Raw genomic sequence first — 27,370 nt, 5'->3', positions numbered from 1 at the left:
AACAGGGGTCTTAGGAGGGGTGCCTAAGGGACAACTACTAGACCAAATGACAAAAATAGGACAAAGACTCATTGTCGCCTCAGTCAGTGTCCCCTGATCTTTTTGGACTTTCACCAATGAGAGGAATCTCAGTATGAAGGAAATCACCAATGATGTGATTTACAAGGCCCATTCAAAGGAGAGGCTCACTTATTGTTTGACAAAGGAAAACTCTCCAAGAAAAACCTAAGAGGAAAACCTAGACCTAGGGTTAAGGATATTCAATAATGATAAGTGCGCCTAGGATGAAGACTTCCAAGGTGAGGCAAGACCTCCCTAGGGGCTTTGCAAGATGATTCTTCTTCAATTGGGGCTTTCTCTCCACTAGAGAGACCTAGAAAGAAATCCAAGTGAAACCTAGGGCTTTTGAGTAATCGTGGGAGGAAGTCCTCCAATATGATCACTAGGTCAAGCTTAGGATAAAGGTCAAGGATGATTGATTCCTTGAAGTTTTAAGTGCAAAATGTCCCTTTAGAAGACCTCCAACCATAGACGTTCAAGATGGATTCCAAAGATGTAGCTAGGACTTGAGTTTTCTCACAAACCAATTGTGGAAATTGCTCCAAACATGGAGGATCACTAGAGGAGACACCAACACAGTAGCCTATCCAAACGGCTTTGAAAAATAGTCCCTCTTACGATTTTGTGTTGCAAGGATCCTTAGCTTTTAGACTGTGTTTCAAAATCCAATTTAATTTAAGATGATTTCTCTCAATTTCTTGTGCTAATAACGATTTTATTTTTCTATTGAAGAGCATGTTGGAGATTAGGCAAGGAAAGGAGTTTTGTTCCAATTCCTTAGTCTAAATTTTGTAGAATATCTGTAGATAATATTTGCTAACATTCCTCTTTTTTTACACTAAGTTTGAGTGTGGGTTTTGCAGAAAATTCAGATTTATTTATGGACTATGCTCACCCTTTGTGTTGATAGGATTGAGGAAGCTAAAGTTTGAAACTCTAACCATTTGTTGTAGGACCTCAAGAGCATTTGAGCATTGACTTCAAGGAGGCCGTGGACATTTTGGGACAGCAGCAAACTAGCTTGGCCGTGGGCCTTTTGGTCCTTGTAATTTTCAGATTTCAAGTGTTGTCCATTGGCCATTGTGGTTGCCACTTCTTGGAAGGAGACACTAGTTCCTAAGGATCTCTATCTTGTAAATTTCTCCTTCTTCTTTGGGGCATCCCATTAAGGGGCCTTCTACTCATTGTAAAAAAATTAATAAAAGATCTATTTTTCTTGTGGGAGCTTGGGTTTTACCCATGGCATCCCTTCTCTCCATTTAGGGAGAGAAATATGTGGGTGGATTAACTTTTGCATTCTCTTGGTTTCCATTTTAATTGCATGCTTAAAATTTACACAACCTCATCATCACATTTTATTTTGCATGCTTAATTTGGGAATTTACACAACCTCACTCATCACATTTTTATTTTTGTTTAGATAAGTTTGCTACAATTCAACTTAAGGTTTTGCATTCTCTATTTTATATATTTCTTTGAGCTACAAGCACTTTACTTTGAGCAATCTACTCTTCACATGCAAGCATTTTAATTTCTAGCAAACTTTAATTTTGTTTACTAATTCATTTCCATTTAGTGTAACAAATTGTTTCATGTATACTTGAGTTCATGCTTCATTTCTAAATGCTACATTGTTATCTTGAGTATTGGAGCATTCTATTGTCTACTTGAAACAACTTTGTTTCTCAAACAAATTGATTGCATCATTCTAATTTACTTACAAGCTAATCTCCATTTGAAAGTTATATTTGCAATATATTGTTGAGCACCATTTCCTTACTTTGAAGCATTGCAAATTTAATATTTATTTGGGAGAACTTACTTGCATTTCATTTAAGCATTTTAGATTAGCTTGCATTTCTAATTTACCTCCAAGCATAAGCTTGGTTGATAAATGTTATAAAGAAAAGATTTTCTTGGAAAATTCTTCCAACTGGTACAAAGTAAAGTAAAGAGTGTGTGACCCTGCAATTATGGAAGTGGTTTGTCCCCTTGTAGGAATGAAGACACATGTTGGCTCGTAAGACTGAGGGGAAAGTATCGTTAATGACACCGGCGTGTCCTCAACTTCTCTTTCTTACAGTCACCCCAATTTTTACCCTTTGGCAAGAGTTCAAAAAGATCTCTCACTTAGATTAGGCATCTAGCTTAAAATTAACCAAGATAATTGCATCTAACCTTAGTTAAGTGCATTTCATATTAACACACTTTACTTTTCAAGCTATTTTACTTGCAAATTATTTATATACTTGTCATGATGAAAATGTTTTGAATTGATTATCTCACTTGGGCAAGTACCATATTGTTCATTTTGCAAAGTGAAGTTTTAGCTTGTTTCATGTTGCAAGTTATTTTATTTGCCTCCTTACATGCTCTAGCATTGTGAATGATTATATTTTGAAAGCATTTCTTTGGAAGCAATTTTAAATCTTGCTAACATCTTCTTGATTGACAGGGTTACTTATGTTTCACTTTGAAACATTTCATTTTAGAGCAAGTATTATTTATTTTAAAGCAATATTGAAGGCACTGGTCTTATATGCTCATCTTTGATTTATGTGTTGATGGTTATTGAAGTATATTTCATTTCATATTGCTCATCATATTTGCTCATAATCTCAAGTAATCCAAATTAACCTTGACATCTCCTAGAAACCTCACATCACCTTTTTTAAAGTTGTTTTCATTTAGGGACCACCCCCCTTAGTTTGCCTAGGAGAGAGATTAAACAGAAAGAGTTGGGAATAGGTGACAGCCCCATCTCTTAGTTTTGCCACCACCCACACATTGTGGGATTAAGAGCTTTTCTCACTAACTTAGGTGTTTGTGACGGGCGGCAACAACAAATCCCACCAAATAGCTCATAAAGTGTAGAATAAGCCATCCAAAATGAAGCCAAAATGATGAAGCAATGGTGTAGGAGCACACTACAACTCACATATGCACTCAAGTTCTAGTAAGACCCTTCACCTAAGTTGCACGAAGCACCGAAATGTTTCGGAGTTTCCAAAATGGGTACGTTTAGAAACGCTACCTCCCAAAAATGGAAACATTGGCAAAAAACGTTGCCCAAAACGTCATATATGTTGATATATAAAAAAAGAAATTTATAAATAAGTGAATAACAAATTATCCTGCAAGAAAAAAGGGAATAAGACCCATAGATGAGAACTTAGAAGGAAAACCAAGTCTATATTAACTCTTATACATGATTGCATGATGGTTGATTTTTGGTCAAGTTTCAACTGAGTTTCGGAGTTTCAGGTACGGGTACGTCCCGAAACGCAAGGTTCCTAGAAGTTTCGTGCAACATAGCCCTTCACTTGATGTTTATGCTCTCAAGTTCCCACAAAACTTCTCCCTAACAATTTCGCTCTAAGTCGTAGTTTGACGTTCTAGCCTTAAAAGGGCCAAAATTTTAAGGAAAGAATTTATGGATGAAAGGTAAGAATGATCACCAAGGACTTGGACTAGTGCCTTGTCCTTTAGGCATATGGAGTCAAGGATGTGCTAGATGAGCTAAATTTGTCTCGAAGGAGGCCAAAAATTGATGCCCTAGGTATTGATTCCCATGAATTACCCACTTCAAAGGAAAATGGAATTTGATTTAGTTATTAAAAATTCCTCCAGTGGAACATTCATTACATGTTATACATTGAGTAACATATGCAATTCTCAACAAGATAGCTTTAAAAACTAATTTAACAATTAGGGCATAAACTAGCATAATCTAGAAACAACAATTCCATACATTAGACAATTTCAAAAGAGAAAATCTTCAACAATAGGCACTTACAAGATAGCATGTAGTATATCCATCAATTCACCAAAGAAATAGCTCAAAAGACAATCCAAAATAGCTTTCAAACATCAAAATTCATCTAAGATACTCCAATAGCCAAGAAGGATACAAGTGATAATTCGTCTAAGAGGTCCAAATTCTCCAAGTGATGATGATGAGAGATTAAATGATCTCTCTTCATTAGATACATGTCCAATGATCTCTAATTTTAGCCTAAAATCCCCTCAAGTCATTAAGTAATGGGCAAAGACTAAGTGAGGTTACAAGCCAACTTCATAGCCAATGTAAAATCATAATAAATCACCCACAAGAGGGTCAAAATGTTGATGTCTTGCATGTGGAGGCCTCTTGAAGGCATGTGTTGGGCTCCTCTAGTGCCAAACTGAGTGAAGAGGGCTCCAAAAATCATACTCTAGGGGTTGGCCCCTAGATCTCCATGCAAGTCATTGAGTGGATCCCGGTATTTTCTTTGGGGCACAAAATGGGCCTCATAAGTCTTCTAGTAATAGAATAGCCTAGTTCTGCTCCAATGTTGAGGGCTTAGAGGATGGTGCTAGCCCATCCATGTCTCAAGTGGTGAGACAAACCTCATTTGCGCCTCGGATCAGTTGCCAAACCATGTGATCACTACTATCTAGGAGGGGCACAATAGTCCAAGTGCATCATCCAATGAATGATGTGGGGCAAAGTGCAAACTACTAGGGTGTTGTAGTTGCCCATGGAAAGGAATGATGTTATGCAAGTGGTAGGAGTACCATGGCTCTCAACGCTTCACTTGTAGGGTGTCATAATCCTCCTCTACTTCAGCCCTAGTTAACTTGCCCAACTCATGATGAAAACCACTTGCCAACCACACACAATCTCCAATGTTGCTTCTTCACCATCAGGTACAAAAATCATTAGTGCACCTAAGTGAACCAAGCGTGTTAATTCAGGGCAAATTAACACTTCATACGAGGTTTCTCATCCAAATTTGGGGCTTTCATCACATATAGTGTTACCTCTATAAGTAGCAGTGGCTAAAGGATGATCCTATTAGGTGTTCCCAACCCCTAAGGGCAAAGATAGGTCCTTGGTCTCAATCAATACATGTCATGTGAATAATGATGGAACGAAGGGGGAAAAAGCGGTTTCTAAGCAAAATGCCATGGTTAAAGGAGAAGCAATAATTGGAAGATCCACATTCTGGGCATACACATGTGAGAAGAGCAATTGTGGACAATGTTGCAGGGGAGCGCCCCCCCCCCCCCCCCCCTTTAGTTCCCGTTCCTGAAGTGCGCTCTGGATGGAAGCGCTCAAGGAGCGACCCTGGGAGCACACTCTCTTAAAAAAAATCGCTCCCTACCTTTTATTTGCAAAAAAAAAAATCACAAATATGTTCCAAACACAATTTTCTTTCAAAGAAACAAGAATTTTTCAGTGGGGCAGCCTAATATTCAAGATTATGGCCCTAGTATTGATATGCAATTCATGGTAATGTCAAATTCTTAAAGTAAAAGTGACATTCTCCTTTATCATTCATTTTCATCCTTTTACTTAAACTTTTAACATTACCATGAAATGACTCAATATGTTTGAGAGTGGCTCTGACCTCATTGGAGTTTGTTAAAATTGGCAACTAGGGCCAAATTCCACCATGGGAAGCTCACTTGATGGAGATGACGATTGCATTAAATTCCTCTTTTCAAAAGGAACAAAACTAATATAAAGATCATCCAATTTGGACAAGAAGAAGTGTGTTTTTGAATTTACGCTTTCACATGTGCCAATTGTTCAGGTCGGCCACATCATCATGTAGGCCCATCAAGCCCAATGGATGTGACTCTTCATGTTGATTTGGGGTAGCATCGGATGTGCTCTAGCCACGAAATTTGGTGGAGAGGTTAGGGCACATGAGATCTCCAATACCTAGAAAGGGTTTGGGCAAATTCTAAATAGTTCAGGAAATATTAAAATAATTAATATTTTTAATGGAGTCCCTAAGTCTAAACTTAGGGAAAACAAAATATTAATGTGTATTAATATGAAACTGTGTTAGAATGGTCCAAAAGACATGGATCAAGCCAAATCTAATCTTAGCCATTGATTAGGGACTTAAACTCGACCGTTGATATGTCAATAGGAAAAGTATAAGAGGAGGCTTGAGGGTCACTTGAAGAATACACCAGAGTGATCAGTGATTCTATTCTCTAGAGCGGGGTTTGCTAAGAGAGATAGAATTAGTGATCGGGAGTTGCAGCTGAGGGGCATTGAGTACAGAGAGACAGAGCGACAAACATAGTGTTGGGAGCGCAGCGCAGTAGCCAAAGAGAGTGACGCAAAGCCAGCCTAGACTCACACAGGGCCACACAGAGGCAGCTGGGAGCTACGCAGAGCCTCAGAGAGGCCAGCGTTGCTGACGCAGAGAGCCACAGGGCTGATGCAGGGCCTCCTAAGGCTGACGCAGACCCATCCGGGGTGACGCACGGCCAACGCTGGGTAGAGAGGGGCTAACGCTGGGGTTTCTGGGGCAAATTTGTGCTGAGTAGTTGCCAAAAGGTTTATCCGAGGTTTCATCCAGGAGATTTGTCAGAAACTACGAGGTATTACTGCCAAGGAAATTCTTTGTAGGGTAGGCCAGTTTCGGCACCTAGATTGTACTCTGATATTGTTTAATAAGAAAACCCTCGGATAGTTGCACCGGTTTTCCCACATCGGGTTTTTCCAGGGACATTAGTCCAAAAATAATGGTGTCATATGGTGTGATTATTTATGTTTCCTTTAGTTGTTGATCTGTAATATCTTGAGCATGCACTAGTGTTTATTTTCAGTATTTACATTATAAATAACTTGTTAAGTAAAATAACAAGTACCTAGGAATAAATCAAATAAGGTGCATGGAGGTTTCTAACTAAGTAAATTTAGAAACTTCAACATGGTATCAGAGCATGATTGCAGATCACAGGAGGACTAAGGACATCAGCCGGGCGGAGCGATAGCAGCAGAAAACAGCTGTCCCAAGGTGACAGAAGTTGTTTCTAGCAGAGAAGCAACAAGGGAAGGGTGGCGCAGTGCCTGTGTCATCAAAGGTGAGCCAGGAAGAGACAGCGTAGAGGCTAAGGAAGACAAAGGGAGCCTCACCCAAAGCCACATAGTAGCTGGGAAGGCTGACGCAGTTGGCTAAGGAGGTCGGGTAGCTGGTGCCGAGATTGCGCAAAGCCTTGGAGCTCTCACCTTCAAGTTGTTGGGGTTTAGAAGGCGGTGGGAATATTGCAGAGTGAAGCTGGTGGGGTACTGTAGTCAGAACAGTACCTAACAAAGCAAGGCCAAGAGGAGTTGCTACTGAGGGTTTCTAGCCGAGGAACCCGAATCAGTGGTGCAGTTGCACAAGGTGATCAGAGTAGGGGGCATCTCGACAGCGGCAGAAGGAATTCCAAGAGGGAAACCACAACTCAGAGGGAGTCCAAAAGAGAACTTCTAGACGAGAAGTAGAGACATCAGAGAGGTCGAACAGAGAACTTCCAGGAGGGAAGTAGAGGAGCATCATGGCACTACACAGAGTAAGAGACCAGAATAGACTGGACGGAGTGTTGAACTTCGTAGTCTGGAAGGAGAGAACCTTACCATACTTGACAGAAATCGTGTCAAGAACTTCGCCTTGAAGGTAATAGCTATCCCAGTCGACCCCAATGATAACGACAAGTACGAGGAGGCAATGGTGAGGGCCAAGAGCATTATCCTTGACGGGGTCAAGGATCATGTAGTACCACACATAGCCGAGAAGGAAATGACATTTGAGATGTGGGAGGCTCTCAAGAAATTGTACCAGCATACTTCTGTGCAGAGAAGAATGCTACTTGAGAATCAATTGAGGTCGTATCAGATGAAGAAGGGAGAACCGATTGACACCTTCCTCGGAGGACTGAATGAGATCTGAGATCAGTTGACTGCTATAGAAGCGACACTGAATCAGGAGTTGATGGTGAGGACAACCCTGAATGTTGTCTCAGAAGACTGGGAGGTATTTGTCCAGAGTATACTGGGCAGAGGGACTCTCCCACCTTGGGACGAGATGTGGGCAGCTCTTCGCCAGGAAGAGATCAGACGACAGTCGAAGACAGGTAGCAGCAGCAAGGGGATCAAAGTCAAGCAGGAGGAGGAAGATGTTGCCCTAGCATCTGAGGGAAAGCAGGAAAAGCGGAAGAAGAAAGATCTCTCCAAGATCAAGTGCTTCCACTGTGGGGAGCTGGGTCATTATGCGACCCAGTGTCCAAGGAAGAAGAGTAAGGGAGAGTCTTCCGAGACTAAGGCAGCGCCAGCACGGGCAGAGAAGGAAGTTTTGACAAACGATGATTGTGCCATGAGTGCACACGCACCACTTGAGCAAAAGTGGGGAGACATCGAGCTGTAGTCAGGCGAACTATAGGAGATGAGGGGTAGGATCCTCAAGGTACCCAACCTCTTGGATTAGACCTTGCTACCGGAGCCCCGAAAAAGAGTAGCAGGACTGGCTAATTCGAGTAGAGAGGAATGCGGATGGAGTGGCAGAGAGAGCTACAAAGCAGAAGTCTCAAAACAATGCGAGGCTAGCAGGCTGCAACAGTGCGAGAGGCACAGGAGTGCTGCACCAATGCAGGATGGCACAAAGAGGTGTGCAACGGTGCAAGATGCAGGGAGTTGTTGCAGCAGCGCAGAGGTCAGAAAGGGAGCACATGTCAGCGACAGAGGGAGCTTCAGCATCAGTGGGTGTCTCTAGCCCAACAGGGAGGTCAAATTGGGAGATCAGTTACTTACATCTCAGTAACTAAGTTGCAGTACAGTAGTGGGCAGCACAATGCAACATGATGAGAGGAGGTGCAGTGCAGATGCAGTGTTGGGAGAAAGGACCAGCAGCAGCACGGATGCAGAGGGAGCTATCGTACAAATGCAGTAGTGGCAATGGCAGAACCATGCGCAGCAGTACAGGATGCAGCAGTGCAGAGGATGTTGGGCAGGAAGGCCTAGCATCAGCACAGAACCAATGTCGGATGATCAGAGTAATACTCAGTGAGGAGTATTGCTAGAGCACAGTCCTCGCTAAGAGGGAGTGTTGATTTGGGGTAGCATCGAATGTGCTCTAGCCACGAAATTTGGTGGAGAGGTTAGGGCGCATGAGATCTCCAATACCCAGAAAAGGTTTGGGCAGATTCTAAACAGTTCTAGAAATATTAAAATAATTAATATTTTTAATATAGTCCCTAAGCCTAAACTTAGGGAAAATAAAATATTAATGTGTATTAATATGAAACTGTGTTAGAATGGTCCAAAAGACATGGATCAAGCCAGATCTAATCTTAGTCGTTGATTAGGGACTTAATCTCGGCCGTTGATATGTCAACAAGAAAAGTATAAGAGGAGGCTTGACGGTCACATGGAGAATACACTAGAGTGATCAATCATTCTATTCTCTAGAGCGGGGTTTGTTAACAGAGATAGAATTAGTGATCAAGAGTTGCAGCTGAGGGGCATTGAGTACAGAGAGATAGAGAGGCAGAGATAGTGTCGAGAGAGCAGTGCAGTAGCCGAAGAGAGTGACGCAGAGCCAGCCAAGACTCACGCAGGGCCACGCAAAGGCAACCGGGAGCTACACAGAGCTTCAGAGAGGCCAGTGTTGCAGACGCACAGGGCCAGAGGGCTAACGTAGGGCCTCCTAAGGCTGACGCAGACCCATCCGGGGTGACACAGGGCCAGCGCTGGGTAGAGAGGGGCTGACGTTGGGGTTTCTAGGGCAGATTTGTCCTGAGTAACTGTCGAAAGGTTTATCCGGGGTTTCAGCCAGGCGATTTGTCAGAAACTGAGAGGTATTACTGCCAAGGAAATTCTCTGTAGGGTAGGCCAGTTTACCCAAATTGTACTTTGATATTGCTTAATAAGAAAACCCTCAGATAACTACACCGGTTTTCCCACATTGGGTTTTTTCAGGGACATTAGTCCAAAAATAATGGTGTCATATGGTCTGGTTGTTTCTGTTTCCTTTAGTTGTTGATCTGTAATATGTTGAGCATGCACTAGTATTTATTTTTAGTATTTACATTGTAAATAACTTTTTAAGTAAAATAACAAGTAGGTAGGAATAAATCAGATAAAGTGCATGGAGGGTTTCTAACTAAGTAAATTTAGAAACTTCAACACTTCACCCTCAACAACTTATATAAATACAAGTGTCCTCTCACCTCATTTTACATCATCAACACTCACACATTCTTCTCTCTCCTTCTCTCAGTGGTTCGTACAGTTATAGGGCATTCTCTTTCTATCTCATGTCGCAAAGGACGACAAATTTCAGACAGATTACACGGCCGAAATTTCAAAACTATTGTAGGGTTTGACCAGTGTTGACCAAGTACTTTGACTCATTCTTTGACTATGATTTTTGTAGGAAATTTTCGTTTTTGGAGGGTCGTACAGTTTAGCACAGGAATTGAGAATTTCTGGGCACTTTTATCGCAGGGTTGACCGCAAACCTAGCCGCAGAGTTGGCCGCAGAATTGACCAAGTTTGATAGCAGTTTTCAAGACTGTTTTGGGCTGACTTTGACCACCTTATCAGGCTTAGTTTGGTTGGGTGTGACCGAGCTCCAAAGAGGAAGATTTGTTGTTGTGTTGACCATCTTTGACTTTTTTGTTAGGGTTGAATTTGACTACAGTTCACTACAGATTTGATAGGGTTGTTTTGACTGTGATTTGGCAAGTCAAATTTTCACTTTTGTACTCTCTCTCTCTCCTGAACATTTGATAGAATAATAAGAAGAATTGATCAAAGTGCTTTCCCCACATTGGGGTGTTGATTTCTGGTAGCATCGAATGTGCTCTAAGTTTCAAATTTTGTAGGGAGGCTTAGACACATGCATTCTCCAATACCTAGAAATCGTTTTGCGAAATTCCACTCGGATACAGTTTTATTAAAATAATTAATTATTTTTAATGGGACCCTAAGTCTAAACTTAGGAAATTAAAATAATTAATGGGTAATCTAAACTATGGGTGAAACTTCTAGAAGAAGGCGGAGATCAAGCCAATATGATCCTAGCCATTGATTAGGATCTAATTTGGGTCATTGGTTGATCAACAAGGCGATTATAAGAGGAGGCTTGATGGGCACTTGGAGAATACACCAAAAGGCAGATACTCAGTTGCCCGAGTAAGATCGATTTTCTCACTGGTCGAAGTTCGGCAAGAGAAAATCGAATCAGAGGGAGAGTTGCAAGTGGAAAACAGAGTGAGGGTAATCAACATCAGTCGAGAGTGCAAGGGAATAAGACGCAAAGCAGATGGAGGACAGCGCAAAAGCTATGACACAGGGATAGACAGCGCAGGGGCAGTTTGATGTTGGGACTACATGGGGCAGTTTTGACACTAGGACAACATGGGAAAGTTGATGTTGGGACACAGTGAGACGCAGAGGGAAGAGGAGGGTTTCAGCCAGGAAATTTGTCTCAAACTGAGAAGTAACACTGCCAAGGAAATTCTTTGCGGGTAGGTCGGATTTGGCACCCAGATTGTACTCTAATATTGCTTAATACGAAAACCCTCAGGTAGTTGCACCGGTTTTCCCACATTGGGTTTTTCTGGGGAAATTGGTCCAAAAATAATGGTGTCATTTGGTGTGATTGTTTCTGTTTCCTTCAGTTGTTGATCTGGAATATGTTGAGCATGCACTAGTGTTTATTTTTCAGTATTTACATTGTAAATAACTTGTTAAGTAACGGAACAAGTAGGTAGGAATAAATCAGCTAAAGTGCACAGAGGATTTCTAACTGGTAGTCTTAGAAACTTCAACATGGTATAAGAGCATGATTGCAGATCATAGAAGGACTGAGGACATCAGCCGAGCGGAGCAATAGCAGCAGAAAACAGTTGTCCCGAGGTGACAGAAGTTGTTTCTAGCAGAGCAGCAACAAGGGAAGGGTGGTGCAGTGCCTGCATTATCAAGGGTGAGCCAGGAAGAGACAGCGCAGAGACCAAGGAAGGCAAAGGGAGCCTCAGCAGAGCCACGCAGAAGCTAGGAGGGCTGACGCAATTGAATGAGGAGGCCGACTTGCTGGTGCCGGGATTGCGCAGAGCCTAGGAGCTCTCACCTTCAAGTTGCTAGGGTTTAGAAGGCTGCGAGAATATTGTAGAGTGGAGCTGGTGAGGTACTGTAGTCAGAATAGTACCTGACAAGGCAAGGCCGAGAGGAGGGACTTGCTACCAAGGGTTTCTAGCCGAGAAACCCGAATCAGTGGTGTGGTTGCACAGACGATCAAAGTAGGGGGCATCTCAACATCGGCAGGAGCAATTACAGGAGGGAAATCAAGACTCAGAGGGAGTCAGATCGAGAACTTCCAGGAGGGAAGTAGAAGAGCATCATGCCACTACACGGAGTAAGAGACCGGGACAGACTGGACGAAGCCTCGAACTTCGCAATTTGAAAGGCCATAATCTTATCCGTACTTGACAAAATTCGTGTCAAGAACTTCGCCTTGAAGGTTATAGCTATCCCAGTCGACCCCAATGATAACGACAAGTACGAGGAGGCAATGGTGAGGGCCAAGAGCATCATCCTTGACGAGGTCAAGGACCATGTAGTACCACATATTGCCGAAAAGGAAACGGCATATGAGATGTGGGAGGCCCTCAAGAAATTGTACCAGCATACTTCTGTGCAGAGAAGAATGTTACTAGAGAATCAATTGAGGTCGTATCAGATGAAGAAGGGAGAACCAACTGACATCTTCCTCGGAGGACTGAATGAGATCCGAGATCAGTTGACTGCTTTAGAAGCCACGCCGGATCACGAATTGATGGTGAGGACAACCCTGAATGCTCTCTTAGAAGACTGGTAGGTATTTGTCCAAAGTATACGGGGCAGAGGGACACTTCCACCTTAGGACAAGATGTGGGTTGCTCTTCGCCAAGAAGAGATCAGACGGCGGTCAAAGACAGGTAGCAGCAGCAAGGGGATCAAAGTCAAGCAGTAGGAGGAAGATGTTGCCCTAGCATCTGAGGGAACGCAGGAAAAGCGGAAGAAGAAGGATCTCTCCAAGATCAAGTGCTTCCACTGTGGGGAGCTGGGTCATTATGCGACCCAGTGTCCAAGGAAGAAGAGTAAGGGAGAGTCTTCCAAGACTAAGGCAGCGCCAGCAAGGGCAAAGAAGGAAGTGTTGACAGACGATGACTATGCCATGAGTGCACACGCACCACTTGAGAACAAGTGGGGAGACATCGAGTTGTAGTCAAGCGGACTACAGGCGATGAGGGGCAGGATCCTCAAGGTACCCAGCCTCTTGGATTAGACTTTGCTACGGGAACCCTGAAGAGGAGTAGCAGGACTAGCTGAGTCAGATAGAGATGGATGTGAATGGAGCGACAAAGAGAGCTACAGTGCAGGAGTCTTGAGACAACGCGAGGCTAGCAGGCTGCAGCAATGTGAGAGGCACGGGAGTGTTGCACCAGTGTAGGATGGCACAGAGAGGTGTGAAATGGTGCGAGATGCAGGGAGTTGTTGCAGTAGCATAGAGGTCAGAGAAGGAGCACTTGTCAACGGCAGAGGGAGCTTCAGCATCGGGAGAGTCTCTAGCTCAACAGGGAGGTCAGGATGGGAGATCAATTACTTACTTCTTAGTAACTGAGTTGCAGTGCAGCAGTGGGCAACACGATGCAACATGATGAGAGGAGGTGCAGTGCGGATGCAGTGCTGGGAGAAAGGACCAACAACAGCACGGATGTAGAGGGAGTTGTCGTACAGATGCAGCAGTGGCAGTGGCAGAACCATGGGCAGCAGTACAGGATACAATAGTGATGAGGATGGTGGGCAGCAGGCCTAGCATCAACACAAGGACCGATGTCGGATGGTCAGAGCAATACTCAGTGAGGAGTATTGCTAGAGCACAATCCTCGCTAAGAGGGAGTGTTGATTTGGAGTAGCTTCAGATGTGCTCTAGCCACGAAATTTGGTGGAGAGGTTGGGGCACATGAGATCTCCAATACCCAGAAAGGGTTTGGGCAAATTCTAAACAGTGCAGGAGATATTAAAATAATTAATATTTTTAATGGAGTCCCTAAGTCTAAACTTAGAGAAATTAAAATATTAATGTGAATTAATATGAAACTGCGTTAGAATGGTCTAAAAGACATGGATCAAGCCAGATCTAATATTAGTCGTTGATTAGGAACTTAATCTCGGTCGTTGATATGTCAACAAGAAAAGTATAAGAGGAGGCTTGAGGGTCACTTGGAGAGTATACCAGAATGATCAGTCATCCTATTCTCTAGAGCAGGGTTTTCTAAGAGAGATAGAATTAGTGATCGGAGTTGCAGCTGAGGAGCATTGAGTACAGAGAGACAGAGGGGCAAAGATAGTGTCGGGAGAGCAGCACAGTAGCTGGGGAGAGTGACGCAGTAGCAGCCAGGGCTCATGCAGGGCCACGTAGAGGCAACCGGGAGCTACGCGGAGCTTCAGAGAGGCCAGCGTTGCTGACGCACAGGGCTAGAAAGCTGACACGGGGCCTCCTAAGGCTGACGCAGACCCTTTCAGGGTGACGCAGGGCTAGCGCTGGGCAAAGAGGGGCTGACGCAGTCTAGAAAGGCAGACGTTGGGGTTTCTGGGGTAGATTGGAGCTGAGGAGCTGCCGGAAGGATTATCGGGGTTTCAACCGAGAAATTTGTCTCAAACTGAGAGGTATTACTGCCAAGGAAATTCTTTGTTGGGTAGGCCAGATTTGGCACCCAGATTGTACTCTAAAATTGCTTAATAAGAAAACCCTCAAATAGCTGCACCGGTTTTCCCACATTTGGTTTTTCCGGGGACATTGGTCAAAAATAACGGTGCCATTTGGTGTGATTGTTTTTGTTTCCTTCAGTTGTTGATCTGTAATATGTTGAGCATGCACTAGTGTTTATTTCTCAGTATTTACATTGTAAATAACTTGTTAAGTAGCGGAACAAGTTGGTAGGAATAAATCAGATAAAGTGCATGGAGGGTTTCTAACTAGGAGACTTAGAAACTTCAACACCATCAACACGTTGCCCTCCACCAGTCCAATGATGCCCTATACAATCATTGTGAAATCTGCCCCTTCTTGTGGTTTCCAACCACCCAAGTCAACTTCAACACATGGCTCCCACAAGATGCAACTATACCATCCAACTAGCAATATAACTCAACACAAAACCATACTAACCTCTGCTTATGGGTTGATGTGTATTGTTGAATGTTTGCACTACTGGTTACGGTCGCAACACATACTGCTACAGCACCTCCCTCCACGTCTAGACCTCTTCCTTAACTGTGGCTTCCCTTAGTTATCTCAGACCACTTTCTGTTGTAGTTTTGGGTTATAAACAACCCTCCAACAAGCCTCCACACTTGCCAAAACAGAGGTTTGGGTCTGTGGCTTATTCTATTCCTCAAAACAACCTTTCAGCCCCTCTGTTTAGGACACTTAGCACCTACAGCCTACATGCAATTAACTTCTATAGTTTGGCATGTTCAACAAGGGTAAACCCTCCTTAAATCACATAAAAACCACACCATAAATCTGCCCAGACCTGCAGTTGCTTCCAAGCTTTAAACTCAGACCTATGGTAGAGAGTAAACACATACAAACACACCCCACACTTGTCCTTTTTGCTCCTCTAATATGTGGTTGCCCCAGAGATAGTTTTCTATGAGAAGATGCACATCTGGATATGTCATAATGCCTCACACAAGTCCTCCTTTTATACCATTGTGTGGGGCTTCAACGAATTCCTCCAACAGGGCTTGTCACCAGTCATAAGGTCAATAAAACACCAAGTCGACCTTAACTTTGTGACTCAATCCCACACAATATCATCAAAAATTCATATCTCTTGAACGACAACTCGGAATTGGACAATTCTCGATGCGTTGGATTTGTCTCATCATCTACTATCATCCCCATCCATCACATGTCGCAATCTCGTCATGGTTTTGGCGCAAAACCCCAAGCTTGCATTTCAAGTCCATAAGGCCACTTGTGGAGCTCCTTCCTCCAAACCCTCGATCCTCAAGGCTTGGAGTACCTCCCAAGCTACAAAAATCAACATGGGCTTGTTGATTTCTAGCAACATCGGAAGTGCTCTAAGTCCCAAAATTTCCAGGGAAGCTTAGACACATGCATTCTCCAATACCTAGAAATTGTTTTGGGAAATTCCACCCGGCGAGAGCTTTATTAAAATAATTACTTATTTTTAATGGGACCCTAAGTCTAAACTTAGGAAATTAAAATAATTAATGGGTATAATCTAAACCATGGGTGTAACTTCTAGAAGAAGACGAGGATCAAGTCAATATGATCTAAGCCACTAATTAGAATCTAATATAGGTCGTTGATTACTCAACTCGAGGATTATAAGAAGGACTTTGATGGGCATTTGGAAAAGACACCAGAGGTGTGAAAATTTATAAACAGAAATTCTATTACTGCAGTAACTAATTTATTTTACCTACTTATTATCCAATAAGTTCTTTACGAAATTCCTTCAATAAATATTAAAATAAATTTTACTGCAGATATCACACCATTATATAGAAACAAATACATGCACAAGAATCAAACACATCAACAGATTCAACACAGTTATTTTTGGACAATTGTCCCTGGAAAACCCAATGCGGGAAATCCAATGCAGCAAAGGAGGGTTTTATTAATCTTCAACAACAATTGCTTTTAGAGAAAAAAATGCATAGACACAGGGAGAAAACACCTAAGACTTTTCTCTGAGACTTTCTGACACCCTAGAGGACTTCATTTCCCTACTGCGTCAACCCTGCGTCATTCTGCTTGGCTCTGCGCTACTCTGTCCTTCACTGTGTCTCCCTCTGTGTTGTCGCTCAGAGTCCCTGCGTCACCTCTTCTATCCTTCCTGACTGTTGCTAATCACCCCCTCTTCCTCCACCCTACAACTCTCCCTCTAAAATTGATTTTCCCTCTCTCTGATAAAATCGATTTTCCTTGGGATATTGAGTATCCGTTGGTGTATCTCCAAATGACCCTCAAATCTTCTCTTATACTTTTCCTGTTGGTGAATCAACGGAAGAAATTAAATCCTTAATCAACGGCTAAGATAAAAATAGACTTGATCCTTGTCTCTTAGAAGCTTTTCATCCTTATCTTTATTAATACCCATTAATATTTTTATTTTCTTATGTTTAGACTTAGTAACCCATTAAAAATATTAATTATTTTAATAATTCCTTATCCGGATGGAATTTCCCAAAACGATTTCTCGATTTTGGAGATCTCATGTGCTTTAGCCTCTCCACCAATTTTCATGGCTAGAGCACATTCGATGCTACCACAGATCAACAAGAGGCTGATACTCAGTTCCCCAAGTAAGATCGATTTTCTCACTGGTCGACGGTCGACAAGAGAAAATCAAATCAGAGGGAGAGTTGCAAGTGAGGAGAGATAGGGTATCAGCGTTATTCGGGAGTGCAAGAGCAGAAGACACAGAGCAGAGGGAGGATAGCGCAGAGGTTGTGACGCAGAGGAGGGACAGCGCAAAGGCTGTGTGATGTTTGGACTACGGAGTCCTCACGTAGAAGCTGACATAGTGAGACGCAGAGGGGGCAGCAGGTCCTCTCCTGGATCAGAAACTCGTCGAGAAGTGTCTTTAAAATCTCACAGAGAATCTTCTTCTATTCTGCTGGTTGTATCTTGTACATGAGATTGTTGTTGAAGAATAATAAAGAAACTCTCATCTGCTACATCAGCTTTCCCACTTTGGGTTTTTTCGAGGACAATTGTCCAAAAATAACTGTGTCATCGTGGTTATACGTGTGTTAGTATTTTTCTTTGCATTCACTTTCCGCGATATTTTAATTGTGAACGCTGCAGTAGAATTTATTTCGATATTTGTTGTAGAAACATTGTGAATATCTTATTTTTAAGTTAATAAGTAGAAGATATAATATTAATCATTATAGTTGGATTTCTATTTAGAAATTTTCATAGGGCTAAGAGGCTGAAAATGAGGGAGCGACTAGGTTTTTTAAGGTTGAAAAGCCCACGGCTAGCCCAAAAGGCAGTCATCTAGGGTGGAAGAAGGAGGTCGAGACTTCCTGAGGCCACAGCTAGGCCAAAAGTGGCCTAGAAACCCCAACACAGGGGCTAGGAAGGAGGGTCAAGGCCCTTAGAGGCTACGGCCTGCCTCCAAGAGGCCAAAAAATCTGACGCAGAGGCAAAAACGGTTGATGCATGGGCCTTCGAGGTTGACATAGCGGCCTTAGAGGCAGACACAGGGCTAAAGGAGGTTGGATCCGGGTCAGGAGGCCTAAAAACTGAAACCCTTTGCTTCAGAAAAAAAATTATCTTCTGGATCTGAATTTTGTTGCAAAGTTCTCAATGGTTGGCCCTGCAAAAAAATCTAGAGACTAGATCTTACCCTCAAGGGCCTAGATCTAGCTCTACTCCAGCTTCTTCTCTTGATTTCACATGCACAAATAGATTCCAAACACCCAAAACCCCAAATATTTACAAAATCTCAAAAAACCACAAAACCCCAATTAGCAAAAATAATTTATAAAATAATCTACAAAATTATTTTACAAATATACAAGCGTTTTAAACTAAATTTTGAGAAAAAAATTATGGGGCTTTTTCTTTGTTAAATGGTTAAAATTACTTTAGAAACCCAGTGCTCACTATAGCCTTAGTGAAGTTTACGTCAATCACATAACTATTTGGGACCCAAACAAAGTTGGTTCATGACCACAATTTGAGAACTTGGAGACCAAGGACTGGGGTACCTGCAAACACTATGTAAATATCTCAAGAAAATCTATTAATCATATGGCAAATCAAATCATCTAAGATTGGCCCAAAACTATCAATAGAATGACTTTATCCCCATCTAATGAAAAAAACATTTTATCATTTACTAGCATGACATAGGAAAACTCGTAGCCAGCACATACCACAAATCAACGAACAGTCAACACCTTGAACTGCACCCCAAAGTCTTTATTATGATAGAAATAAAAGTTCTCATAGGAACAATAGTGTTACATCAATATTTCAACAGTAATTTCTTAGCCAAAAATCAAATGATTGGAGGCTCAAATGACTCTCTAATTTATAGATAAATCCTCCAAGTGAAAAATAACAGCTAGTTTCTTTGATCCTTGTCAAAATAATTTTGGCCATCGAAAAATACTTGATCATCTTTTAATCTTAATCGTTGAATTTTTATTTTTGAGGAATTTTCGAATTTATCATTTAATTCCATTTTAATCTATGTTGCCAAGAAATGTGGGTTCGGGGACAGGTACGTCATTTTTTGAAACAGGGTGCGTGGGTTCGTCAGGGGTATATTATAATTTATATATATAATATATAAATATTATATTTTATAAATTATAATATATATGAATTTGTATATTTTTCAACTTTAAACAAGAAAACTAAAATATTTATGATTTAAACTTTATATATTTAAACATGCACATCATTGAACATTCAACATTCACAATGAAATTTCAAAATTTCTAGTTTGATATCAAGCGCAAATTGGAGTTTACATATTAATAAGAATCATGATATATGTCCATTGTCATACTACATTCAAAATTTGCCTTAAGGCATCTCCAAACAAGAACTAGGAAATTTTAAAATACTAAAGTAAAAATACTTAATAGTGAACAATGGCTTCCTCAAGCCATGTCATCAGCATCACTCAGATCTTCAGTTAGCATGCTCTCCAGCCTCCAGGTAGGAATCACTCTCATCTTGAGGCTCCTGCTCATCCATAGCAACTGGAGGTAGCTAATTAAGGCCATCAGGTTGTATCTCCTCATCCACACACATAGCATCATCTATGTATTGGTTCCATCTCTTGAAAGGACCCTCCTTGTACCCAGGGTCTTTTCGAGATATTAGACAGAGTGTGCTATGAATGTACACTAAGTTCTCTGCCTTCTTTGAGCCCAACCTATTTCTCTTTACTGAATGGATAAAGGCATAAGTACTCCAATTCCTCTTGCAAGATGAAGAACTAGCTACCTGGAATACTAGGGGAAGCCCATTAAATTAATTAAAATTTTAAAAATAAAAACTAAAATGAACTCCAAAGAACCCTAAAGAACCCGATTTTGGGATTCCAAGTACCCATCATCAGGGTTCTCCGTACCCGTTAAGACAAAAGAACTCGATTTTGGGCTTCCAAGTACCCATCATCAAGGTTCTCCGTACCCATCAAGACAAAAGAACATTTTTTTAATGGAGAACCTGATTCTTCATTGAAGAACCCAACTATTATGGGTTCTTCTCAAAAAAACACGTACCCAAATCCAGCACTTGGGGACGAGAACCCGAGACGGGTTCGAGAACCCCACCTCCGAGTTCACGAACCCGTGCAACATAGATTTTAATTAACTCAAAATTAATTATTTTGAGCTAATTTCCTCAAAAATTTGACTGACTTAACCACCAAGGACCAAGGGTCAATTTTTCTTGAAATATCCAATATTCCCTTGGTGGAGGACCTCCAAAATTAATTCTTTTAGAACCCACAAGTTTTTCACTTGGAAAATTTATTTTTCCTAAGACATTTTAATATTGACTCTAATTAATTAAATTTCTGGCTTAGGATTTTAATTTAATTTTTCCAAAAAATTTAATTAATTGACACATGAGGGGATTAATTATTTTTTCCACCCTCTAATATTTTAACCATGATGTCTAAGTATGAGGGACCATGCATTAAAATATTTTTTACATAAGATTTAAAATTTCAACCCCCAAAGGGGGAATACCCATTTGGCTTAGACCCTCAAAAAACATACCCAATTTGCAACACAATATGATCTAGTAGACCAAGTGATTTGTAATAAAATAATTTAGCCAATTAGCTTAAATTATTCCCAAATCACTTTTACATAAGACTTGACTAAAACACTATGACTCACCTAAGACTTTGACGAAGAATTTCACCCTAGCTTTGGGGTGAGGCTAGAGGGAAAAACTTTGCCGACCATCCGTGTTTAGAAACACAAATGAATCAGTGAAACGAAAAATCTCCTAGGATGAAACTCTCGCCAAAATAATAGGCTTACCTAGGTTGTTACATACATTCACAATCTTACTAGCATCATTTACATTACATAACTTGCAGAATGGGTTTACAATGACATATGAATTGTTGATAGATGATCCAAATTTGGTACATTCCGCTTCCTTGGAACTTTGACAAAATGTGTGCAACACCACCAACCACACTTTGTGGGGTTAAGGGCTTTTTTCGCTAACTTAGGTGTATGTGCAAGGCGGCAACAACACCTCACATCAGTGAAAGTCCGTAAAGAGCAAGGGACCTTGACTGAGGTGATAGTGGGTAATTGTTCCATTGTTGTCACTTGGTCTAGTAGTTGTCCCTTAGGTTTTCCTTCCCTAGGGCCCTGCTAGATTGTGTGTCAACAGTCCCAAAGCCAAAAATGTTTCCAAGCCAAAAATGTCAAAATTGTGCTATACCTAACTGATTTAGAAAATTGGGGATATCACAAAGGATCACCTCATATCAAGGAAACAAGAGACAAGCATAACTCCAAAGTACTTCAAACCCAAGAGTGATGAGACCTCGACTTTCCCCTTAGCCTCCCCCTTGGGACTTCAACTAATATCATCAAGGAAACAAGAGACAAGCATAACTCCAGAGTACTTCAAACCAAAGAGTGATGAGACCTCGAGTTTCCCCTTAGCCTCCCCCTTGTGTGTCACCAGTCCCAAAGCCAAAAATGTTTCCAAGCCAAAATTGTCAAAATTGTGCTATCCCTACTGATTTAGAAAATTGGGGATATCACAAAGGATCACCTCATATTTTCATGTTCCTGTATCATATCAAGGAAACAAGAGACAAGCATAACTCCAGAGTACTTCAAACCAAAGAGTGATGAGACCTCGAGTTTCCCCTTAGCCTCCCCTTTAGGACTTCAACTGATATCATCAAGGATGGTTTAGAGATATCGGAATAGCCATAAGATCATTCATCCTCATAGCAACAAATGGCCCAATTCCAAAGGGATCCAGAGCGAGGCACCTCCCACATGTCAGAGTACCTCCCAACCTCAACTGAATACCTAGAGACCTATCTATAGTTTCCTTCAACCTTGAAAGGGAGAGTAGGGAATCCACACTCCTAGATACCCCCCACAATTATATAGTCAAATCCCACCATATGTTGATTTTGGGTAGCATCGGATGTGCTCTAGCCACAAAAATTGGTGGAGAGGCTAAGGCACATGAGCTCTCCAATACCCAGAAAGGGTTTGGGCAGATTTTAAACAGTTTGGGAGATATTAAAATAATTATTATTTTTAATGAAGTCCCTAAGTCTAAACTTAGGGAAAATAAAATATTAATATGAATTAATATAGAACCAGTGTTCCACGGGGACTCCCCCCCCCAGGGGTCTAGTTTCCTAGCTCCCCCATGCTCCAGGGACTTGGGGATGAGAAGGGGGTGTTTCCCCATGCTCCCAAAAATCAAGGTATGCAGGGGGACATGCCAGGGGGTCGTTTCCCTGTCCTGAGGGGTCGTTTCCGAAAAGGGGGAAGAGGGGGGTCGTGAGGGGACGAGGGGGGTCGTGAGGGGTCAAGGGGAGACGAGAGGGGATGAGAGGGGACAAGAACACGATTTTAAAAAATAAAATGGTTTAAACTTTAAATTAAAACTAAACTTTAATTATTTTAATTAATTGTTAAAACTTAACACTTAAACAGCATAGGGTTTTGGGCCTTGGCATTTGCGTTTCAATGTTTCATTGTTTTAACACTTAACCCTCACACCTGAGACCTCACACCATTCGCTCCACTCTCCGAACTCCTCCCATCCTCCGTCGAGCAACATCCTACCATCTACGAGCACGTCGAGCAGCGCTGCAGCAGTCCACGACTCCACATCCACGGTCCTGACTCCTCTGTCGAGCAGCAGTCATCAGCAAGGATTGGTTCGGACTCCTGAGGTTCCTCAGCGTTGTTCCAAACGTCCAGTCCAGCATTGTTCCTCCAGTGAGCAGCGAGCAGCAATGAGTCCAGCATTCCATCGCAGGCAGCACCCCTCCCCGTCGAGCACTGTAAGTACCAAAACTGAGAACTGTTGGTAATTTTTTTCATTTTTAAATTTTTTTTGTAATTCCGAAATCTGTAATTGTGTTTCTTATTTTTTTTTTCATTTTTTTTAAATTTAGTAAAATGATAAATATCAGCAGACCCTTGAAGAATGTATGGCTGTAAGTGACTGATAAAAGGCCCAGAAAAATATCAGCAATACACTGTTCCCTTCAGCAGTGACAGCACATGTTCTACACCCAAATACAACACACATAAACCAGGAAATGCCCCCACATGTACATCAGTCCAATCGTCCAGCAAGGTAGTGAGGCTTGTGGCTCCTTACAGCAGATATAACTCGTCCTCTTAGGCTATAAGACAGCAGACTCTTATCAAACACTTAGGCTGTAGGTTATCAGCTCTCTGCCTTCCAAAATAAACATGAGAAATTCCACAATTAACTCAGCTTCTTAAAGTACAGATCTCAGCCCCCAATAAGTAATAATTTGTCTCTTGAAGACAATGGTATCTGGCTCCTTGGATCTGATATATATATATATATATATATATAGCACAGAAATTGGGCAACGAACAATAGTTAAAGTTCAGCTCCAAAGGGGTTTCTGCCCTGTATAAACTCTGCCCACGAACAACAGTCCCTTCACAATAAGAAAATAAAGAACTTGGCTCAAAGAACAGTAATTTCTCTTTGGCAAACAACTCAGAAATAAGTTATTTACTGTATAATGTATTTGATTTCTAAAAAAATTTAAAAAAAAAAATAGAAACTTCAGTTTCACTGTTTTTCAATTTTTCAATTCTTTTTTTGTAATGTTTCTAAATTTTTTTTATTTTCATTGCAGGTTGCAACCTATAGGCTGCAACTTACATTTTGATTTGTCATTCAACTTACAAAGTTACAACTTACAACTTACAACTATGAGTCAGAGTCAAACTTCTTCTGTGAAGAGTGAGAACAGTGACAGTAGCTACAGTGGTAGTGAGCCACATGATGCACAAGAAGAAGTTGAAAGCAGTCACAAGGGGGCAAGATACCAGAATAGGCATGGTGTAGATTCTGAAGGCCCACCAAGAGAGCTGGAAAAATTTGTAGAGAGGACATTTAATCCTCTAAAACCACTTCTAATCTATGCAACTAGACTGCCGAAAAAGAATCCAAAAGTTAGTGACGGCTCACGTGATTGGGTCTGCAATATTTGCGGGCATCACTTTGTTGGCAGCTATACCAGGGTGAAGCAACACATTTTGGCTATTACAAGTAAAGGAGTCAATATGTGTCCCTCAAAGAACCTGAATTCAGCGCAAAGGGAGCAACTTTGGAGGCTAGAAAGGGAAGCCACTGGAAAAGGATTGTTTTCTAGTAGACATGTTGATCCATCCACAAATATTCTTCCATCTATTGCTTCATCAAAAAAAACAAAGGTTTCTACTGGGGCATCTCATTCTTGTGCAATGGGTGGTACAGTGTCTGGGATGTACAACATTCTAGATCGAGATGACACAGATGATGCAATTGGCAAATTTCTTTTTCCCAATGGAATTCCCTTCTATGTTGTTCGTTCTCCTTATTACAAGGAAATGGTCCAAGCAATTGCAAAAATAGGGCCTTCATATGTATCACCCAGAGAACATAAACTACGAACAACAATTTTAGATAGACAAGTGTCCAAAATTAATGTGCAGAAAGAAAGAATGAGACAAACATGGTTGAGGTTTGGTTGCTCTATTGTTATGGATAGATGCACTGACATCCGAAAACGTCCACTAATCAACATCATAGTGACATCTTCAGAAGGTCCATTCTTTCTTAAAGCTGTTGACTGTTCTGGAAAGCGCAAGGATGCATCTTTCCAATTTGGGCTTCTTTGAGAAGCTATAGAGGATGTTGGGCCTGATAGTGTGGTGCAGGTTGTGACAGATGCAACAGCAATTTGTAGATCAGCTAGGTTATTGATACCTCTTGAACATCAGGGCCAAGAATTTTCCAATCAAATCCTACATCTTCTAATTTCACACGCCCTTTCAGATCAACAGCAAGTTTCTCAGCAACCCTTGGACTTCCGGTGAAAAGGGTCATCCGTGGATCTCCCTATTTTATGCAGCAGACAAATATCAATCAGAGTGGAGGAGAAAAGCAACATCTTGAATCATGCCTGGACATTAAAAAATTATTGTATATGGACAAACTAGGTTAATTATGGGGTGAATAACAAAGCCAACCGATAGAAGCATAAACACCATCAAAAGACACAAAATCTTGTGTCAAGTCTGTAAGTAACATTGTCCCACAAAGCTATCTAACAATGCAGGAACAGTTTCAAACTAGATATTTAGCAACTATTGGCATGCAAAGGGACTTGTACTTGCACAGGTGGTGAGTAGACAATTGTAACAGCCACAAGGATCAGTTACAATAATGGCAGTGAAAGAATCATGTCCCGAGTAAACATCTAGATACTCTGGACGTTGAAAACAATGTCTATGTAACAATCAAAGGAAAATTATTAAATAATGGTCCTTAAGAGACTCCAGTATATAGCCATGATATCAAGGAATTTATAGGGATTTCACTGAATTCAAAATAATGAAAACAGGCAGTGCCACAAGATAGATCCGTTTCATAACATACGTGAAACAGGGGATACATTTCAAATCTATCACATACATTATACATCGCATGACATGCAAGTTGATATTTACACATGAATGTGCCTTCCTAACTCTTCTGAAAGTGTGAGTGAGAAATTAACACTTTGAAATCCACAGAAATACTTTTTGTTCTATTTATTTCTACAAGCTAAAATTCCTGATTTCTTAGCTTTTAGCATTAAAAACTCCTATAAGCCCTTGACCTCTATCATTGGGCCCTAATGATCTTGACATTGTTCTCATACCTCCCTCTCTCTTGATCAGCATCAAGATGCCCAATTTTCTAGTATTGAACTCTCACTTTGTATGTGTGTGTGTTTATATATATACATACATACACACATATATCTTTCATTGTTGATTAGACCTAGTGATTAACTTAGATACTTATCTATGCTGCACTTTTTCTTTAGCTTTCCTTTATCTTGCTTTAAGCATTATCTAAGAGTTGCTACTTTTGCACCCGATAATGTACTCACACTAGATGTATCTTTCAGTCCCAGTGACCTACTTTTGTGGTGGTTTGTTGGACATTAGTAAAATTATTTTACCTTATCTTTATTCAAATTGAAGATTTATTGATTCTATTAACATTGTTTTGAAAAGAAAATTCAGTTCCAAGCTAGATTGCAGTCTTTCTTCATTCATGTATTTTTTGTCATTTTATTTTCCTCAACAGAAATAATTATTATACATTATATGTTTTAATGCATACAAATTGTCTTATTTTGTTGAAAAAAAAAATGAAAATTTTCTAATATGCATTTGTCTAATTTTTTTGTAGACGAAAAAATAATTAAAACATAGGGACAATTGTGCGCACTCAGCCCTTTAAAGCCACAAGCTAGCCTTGTGTAAGTAGGTCACTACATGGTAACCCTATTGGTCATGGGCTCAATTAATGGATCATTCCTGTCTTGCGATGCCCTACATACCAACCACCTCCAATGGTGGCCGTCAAAGCCCACAACTCGACCCAAGCTACATAATTGAAGGAGTTAGATAGTTGAGAGGGATTCTTCTAACCCACAATCCATGCCATCAACACTTGAGAGATCCCATGGCCCCATGCAATTGGCATTCGAGAGCTCCCATAGCAGCTCTATGCAACTTTATATATCTCATGGCAGTGACACGCTCCATTGATCATGTGACACAGCCACATGTGCATCCCCTTGGACCACGACCCTCACTGGCCCTGAGCTACAAACTCTGTCGCTTCTTTGTTACACGAGAGGACTTTCTCACTGCGATGAAGTCATCAGGTTCGCCTCCGTGTAGCACATGCAATGAATAACACACATAAAAAATTAATTATGGTGCAAAAGTTCATATACTTTATTTTGCGTTATTTACCTATAATTTTCTTCTCTTTCCTTATCTGTCTATCTATGTGTGTGCATATGTCAGTTTACATCTATTCCATTAAGTTCTCCCCTCCAATGCTGAAGATGAATTTTGCTATTTACTCCTTTCACTGATTTTTCTCTGCATGGCTGTAGCATCCAGCATTATCAAACTGTGGCCTGATTTTGAAATTGCCTATCTTCACGAACAGAAACCAAAGAGTTCATGGCTGATGCAATAAAAATGAAACAATAAGACAATCCTTGTCATTTCAGAAAAATTATATATACACTAACACGAGGCCCACTTACAGTGAGAACAGGGCCGACTGTTAAATCTTCTAATTTCCTTCTCTCAGCAAGAGCTTTCAACTTGGGTACAAGATTGGCAGAGTTCCAATTCTGCACATCATTAATGATAACATTA

General features: G+C 41.1%; 1 protein-coding gene across 3 annotated transcripts in view; it reads right to left on the bottom strand.

Annotated features, from left to right (window-relative positions):
* ALDH12A1 (aldehyde dehydrogenase 12A1) overlaps positions 1-27,370 on the bottom strand; it is a 375,039-nt gene that overhangs the window by 109,361 nt on the left and 238,308 nt on the right. For all 3 annotated transcript variants that reach the window (XM_089446596.1, XM_089446595.1, XM_089446594.1), the window contains one exon: positions 27,256-27,345. In XM_089446596.1, coding sequence (XP_089302722.1) covers positions 27,256-27,345 — 90 coding nt within the window. The remainder of the gene's footprint in view (positions 1-27,255; positions 27,346-27,370) is intronic.

This window comes from Pinus tabuliformis, chromosome X, assembly GCF_031772625.1.
Source record: "Pinus tabuliformis cultivar Carrire ecotype Pingquan chromosome X, CPIR1, whole genome shotgun sequence".
In the NCBI taxonomy this organism is placed as follows: Eukaryota; Viridiplantae; Streptophyta; class Pinopsida; order Pinales; family Pinaceae; genus Pinus; species Pinus tabuliformis.
The sequence above is the reverse complement of the archived record's forward strand: the minus strand, read 5'-3'. Positions and strand labels throughout refer to the sequence as shown.